Raw genomic sequence first — 15,263 nt, 5'->3', positions numbered from 1 at the left:
TAAATTTCATTCAAATGTTACTACATATGATAACCAAAAGTAAACAATTACACTTAGCTTCATCAATGTAAACATAACTGTATGGGAAGCAGACCTTTACAGATTGTCTTTCTTTGGAAATGTAATGTATGCTCTATTTATTATATATTCAAATGTGTTTGTCATTTATTTCTAGCTTTACTATAATGTTTAAATTTTTTGACTAGAAGACAAGACGGCTTTCTTAAAGACATGGCTCAAAGAGCAATAAAGTACAGCAACCTATCAGAGCTAAGATTTAATTAGTTTGACCATTATTATTACCAGTTATTTAACTGGTGTGAGGACACCAATGCTCTTTACAGAGAATATTTGGCCATTCACATCAGTCCCTGCCCCAGTGGAGCTTACAATCTATGTTCCCTATCACATGTGCACACACATACACACTAGGGTTAATTTGTGTTGGGAGCCAATTAACCTACCAGTATATTTTTGGAGTGTGGGAGGAAACCAGAGTACCCAGAGGAAACCCACGCAAGCACAGGGATAATATACAAACTCCACACAGGTAGGGCCGTCGTGGGAATCGAACCCATGACCTCAGTGCTGTGAGGCAGTAATGCTAACCATTGCACCGTCTGTGCTGACTATAACAGATTGCTGAAAGCTGATATCTGATTGGTTGTTTTGGGTGTGAGGACACCAATGCTCTCTAAACAATGTTATTAAATAATGCACTGGAATAAATTGCAATTGGCAGATGGCATAAATTGCAATATTTACTAAAAAAAACTAAAAGTGGATCAAAGCTAAATACATGTAATTATTAATAACATGTACAATACCACCAAAAAGTGCATATATTTACATAAATAACTTGAAATACAGTAACAATTCCACCTTATCATGAATACAGCATATTTTAGTATGGTCAACTACTATATAGGCCATTATTGTCTCTAGCAGTCAATAAACAGATGGCACCATCTCATGGAATATTTGGTAGATGGTAACAAGTCCATCATAAATAAATGGTATATTACTAGCACCGTTTTAGAATGCGGAGTCCTCCTTGGCAAAAGTACTGCTTTGCACTAAAATAATTGGTCCTCTCAACTGTAATTTAGTGCTGAAATGACTCTTATGTGGCATAGAAGATGATGTCCAGTATGCTGAGAAGATGGTGGGTAGGAAGGTCCAATTGACTGTATAACGTAGGTCACTAACACGTTTCACTGTTGTATCCACAGCTGTACTTGTTAACATCTACCATATATTCCATGAAATGGAAGATGTAATCTGTTTATTGACTGCTAGGGACACTATTGGCTTATATAGAAGTCACCCATAGTAATATATGATGTATTCTTGATAAAATTGAATTGTTGCTGTACTTCAACTTATTTGCATGCATTTATGGACTTTTAGTAGTATTTTAAATGTCATTATTAAATAATTTTCATGTATTTAGCTCTAATATTCTTCTAGTTTTTTTGTATATATCTGCATTTATGCCACCTACCATTTGCCATTCATTCCAGTGCACTGTTCAATTTTCTATTGTATTTGTATTTAAATATTGGAGTTTGACTTAAAAACTCCTTACTACAGCAGCCATTCTTTTGGAACAGCGACCCTACCAGTGCATGATAGGTATTTATACCAATCTCCTGCATGTTATTAAATAAACACCATTACATTGCATGGACAAAACCATATTATACACCTGCAAAGGATATGAAACAATAGTGTAAAAACATAATATTGTAAATGCAAAAAGCAATTATAAAGATCAACACATTGAAATATACAACATCTAAAAATATATTTAAAAATGTAAATATATTTGATTATTTTGAACAATTTATTGTAATTTATGTTTTCTGTATATAAAAAAAACTCAGATATAAATTTGCTACTAAAGCTGTAGATTGAAACTACCAAGAGAAAGCCACCACATAAACCAAATTACCACAATTTTCTATGTTTGACATAATTTCCCTTTATGTTTTAGCTATGTGACATGCTCCTCTTCTTCATATTGGTGCTTAGAAGTGAAAACAGGAATAAGTTGAAAGGGCAGTAACTTGTTATTACTGATCTGATTATCAGCTATAACATTTTGCTAAATGCCCATTATACTATAATGTTGTTTATTAAAATGAAAAAAATTAAATAAAATAGAACACACAGTAGCTGATTAAAATAATGGTACATCAATGTACAAGAGATGAGATGAGGGGGGAAATGTATTAGGGTGAGAGTTTAGAAAATGTGAGAGTTTAGCTGTAAACTCTCAAATTTTTTCAACTTGGCCAATGTGATAGAGTACGAGAACATGCAAACTCGTATGTCTTTATACTAAAAAAACTCTAACAATATTAACTCTCATTCAGATGTTTTCCCATTTTGAAGATAAAACTCGACCAAAGTGAAAGTTTACTGCTAAACTCTCACATTTTCAAAACCCTCACCGTATTACATTTGATCCCATTATGTTGGTCAGGACAGACAAAATATGGTAAACATAAATAATCTCTCTGTTAGGTTTATTCATGATCCAGGGCCAGCTCCAGCAGGAGCCGCCCTGTGCAGAGAGGGACTCGGATACCGCATAACATTGCCGCACGTGTCCGAAAAGGGGACGTGGCCTATGGTAATCCCCCTAAATGATGCTATTTGGGGACGTGCTCATGTGGCATGCCTCCAGTTTAACGTCAGGCTGGGGTCGAGCCCAGCACTCTGTCAGTAGCTGGGCTGCCCCCAGCTTTCTACCTGCACTGAATAGATGCCGCGCATCCATCCTCTTCTCCGGGGCTGGCATCACCACACAGCTCTGGCAGTGGAGGTGCCCAACCTGCCAACCACCGGCGAGACACTTCCGCCCATGGGTGGAACAGTGGGGCAGTTCCCAAAAAGCGGGACTGCTGCTGAAATCGGTATGGTTCGGAGGGGTGCGCCCTCTATGGGGTGGCGCCTCTGTTCGACTGCAGTGGTCAAACATGCCTCGAGCCAGTCCTGTCATGATCACTAATGGGCCTGCTACACACCATATCTACATGTTTTTAGCAGTGACGTGCGGTGAGGAAAATGACCGGGGAGGCACACATGTATAAAAACACAGTTTTTATATCAAAACTCTGGAAAAGAATGACAGGGAGTATGTTAGGGGAGGGAGTATGACAGGGGAGGCTCTGCCTACCCTGATTGCACATCCCTGATGTTTAGTAATGGGCCCATTCATTATTAGAGGCCGATGTGACTGCCCAGTTTTCTGCAAAGTTTTCAGAGTTTGTCTGCAGGAATATACTCTACCTTCATTTGGTGTTGGTTCCCGAAGCACCTCTCCGTCCTATGAAAAGGAGGTCTCGGTTGCGAGGAGGAATCCGATTGGATCCACCTCCTCCGGCAGTGCACGGATGTGAACTCAGGTCACACATGTGCACTAACACTGCCGAGTTGGACCTGTCAGTGTAAAATTCTACCACTACTAATTAGTAACAGAATCATCTGTGGTAAGTATCGTGGGAACAGCTGCTTTTCGGAAAAAACTTCCATGCACCAACGCAATATTGAATTACTCCTGTATTTTAATATGAACTGCCGCACCTTTCCCCCGATAATGAATAGGCCCCTAAGTACTTGTTAGTGGTGTAACACCTTCTTCATGTATGTACTCTGTATAATAATGAATGCATTGTTGTTTAAATAATTTTTTTCTGTTTGTGATTTAGATGTGAAGAACTTGGAGAACTTCCAGTTGGTAGAGGGAGTTCAGGAACAAATCAATGCCGCTCTTCTGGACTATACAATGTGTAACTACCCACAGCAAACAGACAAATTTGGGCAGCTGTTGTTACGGCTACCGGAAATCCGGGCTATAAGTTTGCAAGCAGAAGAATATCTATACTATAAACATCTCAATGGTGATGTGCCATGCAACAATCTTCTCATCGAAATGCTCCATGCAAAGAGGGCCTGATATCTTTTTTTTCCCATGGAACTGTGCACAAACATTTACAAAAAACTATTTAACTTTAAAGACATTTAAGAGACAAAAAGATATAATAATCACAATTCTTAATAGTCAATACGTGATGCATCAGGGTATTTGTATTTCAAACTGTGAATGACATTACATATCCCCCAACGGATTCTGCACGGAAACCTGCCTGAGTACAACATAGCCAAAAAGGAGGATTTACAATAAATGGTCAGCTCCTGGAGAAGGGTCATCTCTATTGAAAAGTAAAAGACTGGGAAGTTCAATAAAATACAACAAAGGGGACAGAAAAGAATTTAATATTTAAGTACCTTAATTCCTTATAGTTAACATAAAGCTACAGCAAGTATGTCTATGCATTTGCATTGCCAGGAGTGTTTTATTTGAAGAATGACTCAAATACTCCACAAAATAAAAAAACACATGTACATACATATATATGTAGATATATATATATATATATATATATATATATACACACACATTTTTATATATATACATTTATATATATACAGATATACATACATATACACACGCACATATATACTATATACACATGCATACACACACACGTATACACATGTATATATATATATATATATAGATATATATATGCAGCAATGGGCGGCACTCCTGGCGACTTCACAAGAGATACAAACGCTCGTAGTAGTAGATCAACGTTTCAGAACTCTAATGAAGGTTCTTTCCTCAGAATTGTGTCCCATTGCTGCATATATTTTTTCCTTCCCAGCACAGGGATATGTAATTCAGGAAGGCACCAGGCGCACATTGCACCTTTAGCCCTTTGGAGTGCCGGCCGTAATTGCTATATATATATATATATATATATATATATATATATATACATAAATATATACACATACATACACATGCATATATTATATATATATATATATACATACACACGCACAAATATATATATATATATATATATATATACATATATACACATGCACACATACACACACACACATATATAGTATTCCAAGGGGGCTGCACACAATGTTCAGTCCACAACAGGTTGGGTGCTCCATTAAAGACGATCAAGTCCATTGCATAGCAATAAAAAATTGAATAGGCACTCACCATTCAGTAGAAAAAATTGTATTTACTCACAAGTACATAGTTGTATAGTCGACGTTTCGGACTGCGTAGGTCCTTTATCAAGACAGCACAACTACCTCAAAGCTTGGTGGTAGCTTTGTGGTAGTTGTGCTGTCTTGATAAAGGACCTACGCTGTCCGAAACGTCGACTATACAACTATGTACTTGTGAGTAAATACAACTTTTTCTACTGAATGGTGAGTGCCTATTCAATTATTTTATTACCACACACACACACACATATATATATATATATATATATATACACATACATACATACACACACATATATATATATATATATATATATATACATATATACACATACATACGTACGCATATATATATATATATATATATATATATATATATATAAAAATATATATACTCACGTATATACAAATATACATAAATACACATTTGTTGGATTGTTGCCTGTTGGATGAGCTGCAAATGCACAGAGATGTTCAGTATAAGAAAGACTGACCTCCACGGTTAGGTCTGCATGGGCTGCCTAAAGTCTAATTTTGTAATTAACTTTTATGCACCATTTAAATATAGTTTTCTGTCTCAGACAGAAATCAAAACCTGATGAGACCTTTGTGTTTTGCAGGACGATGTTCTCATTTTGCCGAGATGCTACTGTGTTGCTCATATGTACTTTGCACTGTGTTAGTTGTATTTTTTTTATTGTTACAGGCTGCTTGTTAACAGATATACAAATGGATACTGTATGTTCTCACACATTTTTTTTTTAAGCTTACAGTCAACCAGCCATCAGAAAACAAATTCTTAATTGTAAAAAAGGAAAAAAACTAAAAGAACAAAATTGTATGTATACAGTAATGTTGTGCTTGCAAATCTGCTAGCAAATGTACAGTTCATATATTGAAAATGCATTCACCTGATGTCACTACCGCATTGTCATGACACCAACTAAACTATGTTGTTTTTTTACTTTATTTTTTGAATTGATATGCTCGGCAAGTTTACTTTAAGTATAATGGTACTAGTAGACTGGGGTACCACTGATTTTGTATTTGGAAACAGTACCACTGATCTTTAAAGTCAGTGTTCTTTTTGATTTTCTGTTTAAATACATTTGTCTACATTTGTGCAATGATTTGTTTTGTTCAATCTTGTCATTCTCAACTTGAGTTAATTTCCTATGCTAAAGATGCATAATTCTGTTTTTTCTTTTAACACCTTCATTGAATAGCAATTTTATTTACTTTCTCCACTGGTAACTACCAAATTATTGGGGATCACTTTTTGAGACATCCAGCTTGAGAACAAGATGTTATTTACTGGCCAAAATAGCAGCCCAAAATACATTTTACTGATCATGTTCAGCGAAGCCTTCAAAATAGGCTCTTCCAGAATTCCTTAATAGATAATTACATTTGCAGCTTATTTTCTTAGTAAGACATTCCTGTTTTTGCACTGGACCATATGAAAATAGTATTAGAATTTTGCAGCATATGAGAATAAAATCCGGATTATGTGGTAGATCAATAAAACATCAATTTTCCATAGATTTCAGTATCAAAATTAAACAGATCAGTTTGCTAATCTGAAGCTGGTATCCCCAGTTGTATAAGTGAAATAAGGTATTATTTAATTGCATCTGTATTGACATCTAGCTGTTAACATGGCTGCTGAATTCAACAATCCCAAATAAAAAGGCATTATTGAAGTTACACTCAGTGTTTACAGTGTTGGGCAACCTGGAGTGCTCTAGTTGCTACAAAGATTTATTTCACCCAATGCTTTACCAGCTATCCCTACATCTTATCTCACTACACATTAATAGAGCATCATATGCAATGAAGCAGAGTGTCACCTCTATGCCATTAGTGGCTCATTGCTTTTTTTGCATTTGTGAGGCAAAGGCTGCAATACAATGAAGGAAAAAGGGTCTCTCTCTGTCTCTCTCTCGCACTCTCTATATATATATATCGCTCTCTCTATATATATCGCTCTCTATCGCTCTCTCTCTCTCTCTCGCTCTCTCTATCTCTCTCTCGCTCTCTATCTCTTGCTCTCTTTGCATCCTCCACCCTTTCAGCTGTTGAACATTTTTTTTCAAGCAGTGTTTAATTGATGTAATGAGACATTGAAATGTAAAAGTTTTTCTGATTTCTATTTTTTTCCAGTTGTAGACTGTGCGGTCTGAATATTCTGCAGAGCACTTTGTATCACACAAATCAAATGTCATATAAAATGGACACAAGTTTTAGTTTATTTTGAATGCACTACTGCAGAACACATGGAGTCACCTATGTGCAGAACAGTCTGTGACTGGCTCCTAACAGTTATTATGCATCTGAACCGTTTTGTACTTGAAAAAGTGTGTGTGAGTAACTAATCCTGTATAATGCAGCTTCTGTATAATAGACAGAGTACTGTATTTGTAGCGTATGCGGAGCAGTACATATCATGTACGGTAATACCAGCAATGGCGTCCTCCAACCGGCTGTACAATCATTCAGACACAATTGTCAATCTCTGTGTTATTCGCTTTATAAATAGTTTATTTTTATGGACCACCTGTTCCCACTGTAGACAATTCCAATTCTAATTTATTGTCCTCATGGTTTCATCTTTCTGTAAAATATATCCACAATAAAGAAGCCAAAAATGTCATTAAAATGCTGTATATTTCATTATTGGTGTCCTCAAATTACATTTATTATATTAGGGCACGTGTTAAAATATTCAAATTATTATGTTTTATTGAAGGGACTCTATATAAGACACTAAAGTACTATAACTAGGGATAGAATGTACAACAAGATTACATAGATAATGTGTTACTTGCTGCCCGTAAAAGTAGGCAAGTCTCCCGGCTCCCCCTCTGCAACCCCACACATACACCCCCACAGCGGGGGCCCGATAGCACGATATGCGCTGAATCACATCATTGCGGTCCCACACCCTGCTTCACATTGCCAGTAATCTTGGCATTGTGCAGCAGTGGCAGGGCCACAATGACACAATTGCACGGTCATGTCCCCGCTGCACCCCCAATGCAATATCAAGTGCACGTCACACCAACTTATGCACGCCACACCTCCCTCACCTGCTGTGCCTAACCTGGCTTCCCCCTCCCAGAGGAGGCAGCTAGAATGTTGGCAAGTATGGGTAAAGTGTAACTACTGGTATCCTGCACAGGATTTTTGAAAAAGATAGATAGATAGATAGATAGATAGATAGATAGATAGATAGATAGATAGATAGATAGATAGATAGATAGATAGATATTGGAACCAACTTATAGGGTTTGGGATTTTGACTGAGATATAACCCAAATTAAATATGAGGCAGGTGGTGCTCCCCCGGGTTGACATTCTGAGAAAGTTTTGTGCAGTATTGCAGCAAAACTAAAAAGGAAGAACCCTTAAGGCCCCTACACGATGCATTGGAACGACAAATCGTTAAAATAGTCCAGTGTGTATGCACTATATTGTGTGGTATGCACTCCCGTGGGTTTGTCAGTCGCATAGTCTGATCTTCCCTACATGCAGTCCAATCAGACAATGCGGCTGACGACTCCATGCAGCGGGATGCAGAAGGGGCCGACATAATGGGCGGTTGGATACCGGATCGTCCAGTGTATATGGGCTGCCCAATATGTCGGCCCGTTGGCGGGGGGGTCGCGGGTTGCATCGCTGGGTACACATAAATAAACATAAATACACAATTCCATAATAAAGAAAACAAAAGGAGAGAGCACCCTTCTCACGAAAGCTTAAATTTTAAAGGGGAAATGGCCAAAGACTAAGAGCATGAGGAGAGCAGAACAGTGGGGTGCCTGTGTACATTTATAGGTTGATAATCTAACTGAAAGTCTTATTGAGCATAGAGGGTAAATACAGTATGTCATAAGTACACTAGTAAGTTTTAGACCTGTTGCATGCCAGGTCCCCCACTCTGAACTGCTGGTCGGGATGCCAGCACTCAGAATCCTGACTGCCGGCAAGTATTGGGGTTAGGGGGAGTGCTAGGTTTAGGGGTTAGGGTTAGGCACTAGCAGAAGGGTTATTGTTAGGTTTCTGGGGGGGGGGGGTTGGGGTTAGGCTGTGGGGGTTAGGGGCTAGGGTACTTACCTTGTTGGGTCGGGATTGTGACTGTCGGGATGTTGTTGCTGGTATTGTGACCACCGGCATCCCGACCGCCAGAATCCCATACCCAACCCCTGTAATGTTCAAAGATAATGTCATTAGTATAGAAGATATGCATTTTTAATTTCGATATTCAAAACGTTGACAATCAGAACGTGACACTGTTAGGTCATACCCTGACATGCCGATATGTTACTAATGCGAAGTAAAGCATTTTGACAGCGTCAGCTTTACAACTTTAAACATGACTATTTACCATCATGTTTGAAGTTGTAAAGCCGACACTGTTAGAATGCTTTACATAACGCACCTGTTTAGAAAAACAGTCACCATAAACTTGTTTTTCTTTTACCTACACACTGTGGCAATAGACATTTTTAGGGTGCATCTCTGTAGTGAGCCTATCACTTCTTTAGGAAGTAGTGATATCAATGAGACATGAGTTCCTAGTGCAATTATAAGCAATGTTCTCAGCCCATAAATTGGCTGTCTCCATGTATTGATGACAAATATGTTTGAATTAGATTTTCATGGATTGGAATATTAAGCAATAATATGTATGTCATTGTCACTACTTTTACTACACTGTGGATAGAGGCGGTTCTGTGTATAGGCCATATGGGCGAAAACCTAGGCGCCATTGCTCCAAGCAGTGTCCAGTGGAAACACAATGCTTGGTGGTGGGATTGGCTGCAATCTGAAGGGCACCAGCTAAAATCTTGCCTGTTGCACCATATTGCTCTAGGCTGGCCCTGACTGTGGACATTGGACGTGGCAGTATTGACTGTCTGTACTTTCCAGCGCTGTCAGTGCTCTTTGTCCTTGCAAAACTACATTTAAATATGTAGTTAATATACTTAAGCAAAAGTTAACTGTACATAACTATACATGACACATATATAATATTTATGCAGTTTTGGGCAGAACCAGAAAATGTGGGAAATATTCCTAAATAAAGCACTGCATTGAGGGCACCACCTTGACGACTTTAAAGTATTTTATAATAAGGTTAGTATTATAATTAGGTTAGTATTATAATTAGGCTCATTTTCAAATTTCCTTGGTTATTTTACGTTTACTACTTTTACTACTAAATATTGAGTACATTTATATAAAATGCAATTGTAGCAAAATAATTGTAATTTGTTGATTATTTCCTATCACATGGAAACAAGAACGAATCAGACTTTGCTATATTCTATACTCCGCAGACACCTGAACATTGTGTGTGATTCTGATTATGGAGATGCTGGTGTAACATTTCCTAACCTGCCTAGATGGAATATAAATACAGATCTGTTGCGAGTGACAAGTATCAGAGAGCATTTGTGTATGTTTCTGAAAGCTGCACATTGATAACCCATACTATAGCAGGCTACCATTCCCTCTTCATGGTAAAAGCATATCTGACAATGCTATGAATGTAACGCAAAGATTATTTAGCTCACCTCCGTATATAAGTATAACATTTTGGACCATGCCAGTTCAGCTAGAAAAAATGTTCATATAGCTTTAATATATTTTAAAAACATGAATATAGACTAAATGTACATTTTTGAAGAACGTGTGAAGTGCTTCAGAGCTTATAGCAAAGTTTTTTAGTTTTTTTTGTTTAGTATCACCAAATAAAAAAAAATATGTAATTTTTAGTGGCTTAACTGAATTAGGAATCAAAATATTCAGTGATTAAGGAAGTTTTAACTCTGACATTGAATTCCTTATTATTATTATTATTATTTTTAACGCATTTACATTTATAGGTTATTCTAAAAACTATTATTAAAAAAGCAAAAAATATCAGACCTCTAAAGCTTTATTTTCCACAAACAGATCAGAAGCTGCTAGACTGCAATCTGCCAAAGACTCGTCCCTGCCAGAGATCTAGAAAACAGATACAATGCTGGACTTGTATCAAAGATGTCATCCATTTAATAACCATTAAGGTACTACGTTTATTCCTTCAGATCAGGGGCGTATCTACCCATTGGCCAGGATGGCACTCGCCAGGGGCGCCGACCAAAGGGGGGGCGCCGTCCGGCAGTGCCACCAGCAGCCAATGGGTGGACTAGTCCCCCAGCCCCACAAGTGTAGCGCAGACCGCAGTGAGAGCAGTCTGCCTTACACAGTTTACAAACACACAGCCGCCAGAATATTCCGATATCCAAAATACCTCTGGTCCCAAGCAATTTGGATATGACTCAACCTGTATTACTATTGAATTGCCTACGGCCCCTAATGATAAAAAAAATAGAACTTGAAAGATCAAAATTCCCCTGATAATTGTGCTAACTGTGGGCCTGATTCAGAGCTGAACACTCTGAAAGAGCGCTCGCTCTGAATCAGGGCTTTTTTTTTTGTGCGGCCTCCTGGCCACTCGCATAGCTGTGGGTGACCACCGCGACCAATGGGGCCTGCGACGAGACCCTTGTGGTAGGGTCTCATTCCCGCAAGCCCTAGTTAGCTTCTGGCTCTTAATGGAGCCGGAAGCTCACCACTGACATCACTCGTGATGTCAGTGGGGCCGCCCCCAAACAGCAGGCATTCAGGAACGCCTCCGTTTGGCCAGCCACCTCCCCTACCCGCCTCCAAAACGGGGCAAGCTGTCAATCAAAATCGACAGCTGCCCTGCTTTGGTGCGAGACCCGTAGCGATGGAGCGCCCGTCGCTAGCCGGGTCTCGCGCATGCGCACGTCAGAGCTGGCTCCGGCGTGCACATGCACAGTGGCCAAACATCGACCCGCTCGCGAGCGCATAGCGCTTGCGAGCGGGTCTGAATCAGGCCCTGTGATTTAAGGCATTGTATATTGTAGATATACAGTACATTAGATCACTGCGCATCGCAAAGCAGAAGTAGAATTTTATATGCATATACTGTATCGATAGATAGATAGATAGATAGATAGATAGATAGATAGATAGATAGATAGATAGATAGATAGATAAAATTGTAAAGATATATAGAATAAAGAGTAAATTAACTGAATAGATCCACATATGGAGTTAATTCCTGCCACTGGTTGTTGAATTTGCAGACAGACAGGGGCATATTTGTCTAACTAATTCTGACCCATAAACATGCATAAATGCAGTTTCCGCATGCTTAAGGGCAGAAATAATTATTGCAAGAATTTACCAAAATATCCAATATCTTGTGATTTCTACCAGCCTTCGCAGGAGCAATGCAGATGGTTTTCTATGGGGATGGCGTTGAAGGGCTATGTAACCTGAGTAAGCCCCAGTATCTGAAATGAGCAACCTTACTGGAGAGGAATCTTGCAAGCCCTCTCCGGCTGGAGCTGGAGCTGATCGCAATGCTAATGCAACTCTTTCTCACATCACAACCAGTTCCAAACACAAAAGTAAATTGTTTACGTAAACGATCACTTTTTTTCTTACTTATTGCTGAGACAGGCTCTTATCAGAGTCCCAGCGACTGAGGCATTATGGATACCCTCAACATTTTTTCAGTGATATGGGATTAAAAGTAATGTTAAATTTAGGGGAGGGGGGTGGCATATAGCAATATTTAATAAATATGCTCCACAATATGGTGGAAGTAAAAGTTCCAAACTCTTAGAGTGGAAACTTTATATTAGCAGAAATACAGTACTTGTGGATTTTATGGCTCCAAATGTGAATGTCCTCAAATTAGGCAGTGATGCTGGATTTATTTATTTTTTGCTGTTGAGCAGCTGAAGTCCCTTGTTATATGGAATGGTGTATATATGAATCCACTTCAATCTGAGGTGGTATAGAAACACTCCTTAAGCAATCACTTTAACTTCCATCACATGGCGATATTTCAGATTCCAGTGGTAATCTCTTTAAATTGCGTTCTGATGCATTTCATTAGGTAATTTCCTCAGAGACTGATCACAAATGATACAGTATTGCCGACTAATTGATGGATATTTACGGTATCTTCTGTGTTAGGCATTTCATAAATTGCCCAATCCTTAAGCCATGAAGAAACAGCAGTTTCCACATGACTTTAGGCTTCATGAATGACAAATTTCAAGTGCATAAATAGTGCACAGATATGTCTTAAAGAACATACAACATAATAATATAAGCGTATGTTAAGGACAAAAGCACAAAATAAATATATACTTTAGCACATGTTAGTGAGCATCGTAATTTTCCAACATTACAAAGGAAATAAAAGAAGTATGTTTTCATTTTCCATTAGACACAGCAGAATTTAATGTGACAAACTGTACACTCCCTGACTGGCTGTGTGGGACATGTTTGGGATGCACCTTGCTATTTTAAACTATGTATAAACCTGAAATGAAAGTTGCTCTACATGAAACATAGCTTTGAGCATTTCCAAATATACATACAATTTATGTGTGCTGGATTTATTTGAGTAAAGTCTGTAATTGTAGAGGACACTCCACACCTTCTGGCTCTAATCCAAGTATATCTATCAGGAGAGTCTTAGGGGGGCGATTCATACCCGGATGCTAAGATGCACTCTCTCGCAACCAAAAGTGGCCAGGTATGCAAATTCCATCGCTCTGTCTGGTGTAAGGACGCCCTCCATGTCTTAGAGAGCGACGGCAGAGCGAGCACAGGCCGGTATAAAGATGCCCACTTTTCTTTCTTAGCACATGTCATCTCCAGGAAGTGTGTGATTAATCAGAACCATCGAGAGCCATCGGAGCAGCACACAGCGCTTGAGGTAGACCCTACCCCGCCGTAAGCACTGCGACCACTGCAGCCTGAAATACAACCAAGTGACGTGTACAACGACTCTTCCATGCTAATTATGGACGCCCATTAAACGCCATTTTGACGCCCAAACACGCCTGCGTTTGCACCACCACTCCCCCATTCACAAGCACCTTCCCCTGTTACCACCCACAAAAGGCACATTCTGTCACTCAAACTGGCGTCCAGTCTGTGTACTAAGAGAGAGCGCACGATTCCCGGACGCAGTGACTGGTTCGTGCATGCGTATTTTGCCGCATATGTATGCGTACACGGGTGACATTCGCCCATAGCGAGTGATCGTGGCTTAGCGTCTGGGTCTGAATCATGCCCTTAGTTCCCAGCTGAGCACTAGATTTAAAGCCATAACATATATTAATTTCTAATTGTGGCAAAATTACTTTTGCTATTGGATAAACCTTAGGTTTAGAAACATTATTGTTGTTTAGAATAATTCTTCTAACAATACTTCATTGCAACACAGTGTGCAGATCTATCCAAAAAGAAAGCAGAAGAAACCCCATTACAATTTAATGAATTAGTGAATGAAAAACTAAATCACAAAATAAAAATCCAGCGTACATCCGATAGAATAGTGCTTGTTTCACCACATACTACAATAGTTAAACCTAGTGACAATTTGCTTCACACTTCATGAAAGGACAATCTTTAAAACTAACAGCTTAGAGTGAGGAGGAAAGGTCTGTGTGTGTCCCACATGGAACACTTAATCACATTGTGATATATTTATGGGGCGACTCTCCATGAAGATTCTCCAGTTCAAGGCTACTGTCCTTTACAAGTGATATAAATTCTGATCCTTTCCGCTGGGGTCTGTACTATAGGGTTTGTGTGGACATCTTTTAATGATGTTGCATAAAAAGTCTAATACCACTACCATCACTAATAACAATAATATACCTTCAAATATACCAATGCAAAAAGGGTTTCCTAAATTCCTATGTCATACTTATTATATTGGAATTTTTATTTTTTATTTTTTGCTGTTTTGTTTTATATATTTTATATGGTTAGGTTAGCTTCTAATATTTATGTATGCATGTTGCCTTTTAAGAAAGTGCAGAGTTAGATTTTTGGCATTGACTGCTGAAGTAGTGAGTTATGAATTGAAAGCTATAGAAAAGACAAAAAAAATACATCATCCCCACGTTGTCTTCTCATAAAAGCGCCCACCATTTCTTCTTTTCTCCTGCTCCTCAAAAACTCATCCATCACAAAACTTCATTATCCCTAAAGCCTCACCCGTCCTACTCTCTTCAAATAAAAAAGATTCATTTAATTCTCTGTCCGGAGAG

The 15,263-nt window shown here is 38.6% G+C and overlaps 1 protein-coding gene across 1 annotated transcript in view; it reads left to right on the top strand.

The window, feature by feature from the left end:
• The window catches only part of NR5A2 (nuclear receptor subfamily 5 group A member 2), a 97,631-nt gene extending 93,287 nt beyond the window's left edge, over positions 1-4,344 (top strand). Inside the window, exon 7 of the mRNA XM_088447896.1 lies at positions 3,717-4,344. Within this exon, the coding sequence (XP_088304022.1) occupies positions 3,717-3,964 (248 nt within the window). The 3' untranslated portion in view covers positions 3,965-4,344. The remainder of the gene's footprint in view (positions 1-3,716) is intronic.
• The last annotated feature ends 10,919 nt before the right edge of the window (positions 4,345-15,263 follow it).

Source organism: Taudactylus pleione, unplaced genomic scaffold (assembly GCF_031769625.1).
Source record: "Taudactylus pleione unplaced genomic scaffold, aTauple2 ptg000444l, whole genome shotgun sequence".
NCBI lineage: Eukaryota > Metazoa > Chordata > Amphibia > Anura > Myobatrachidae > Taudactylus > Taudactylus pleione.
Note: the sequence above shows the minus strand (reverse complement) of the source record. Positions and strands in the feature narration are given on the sequence as shown.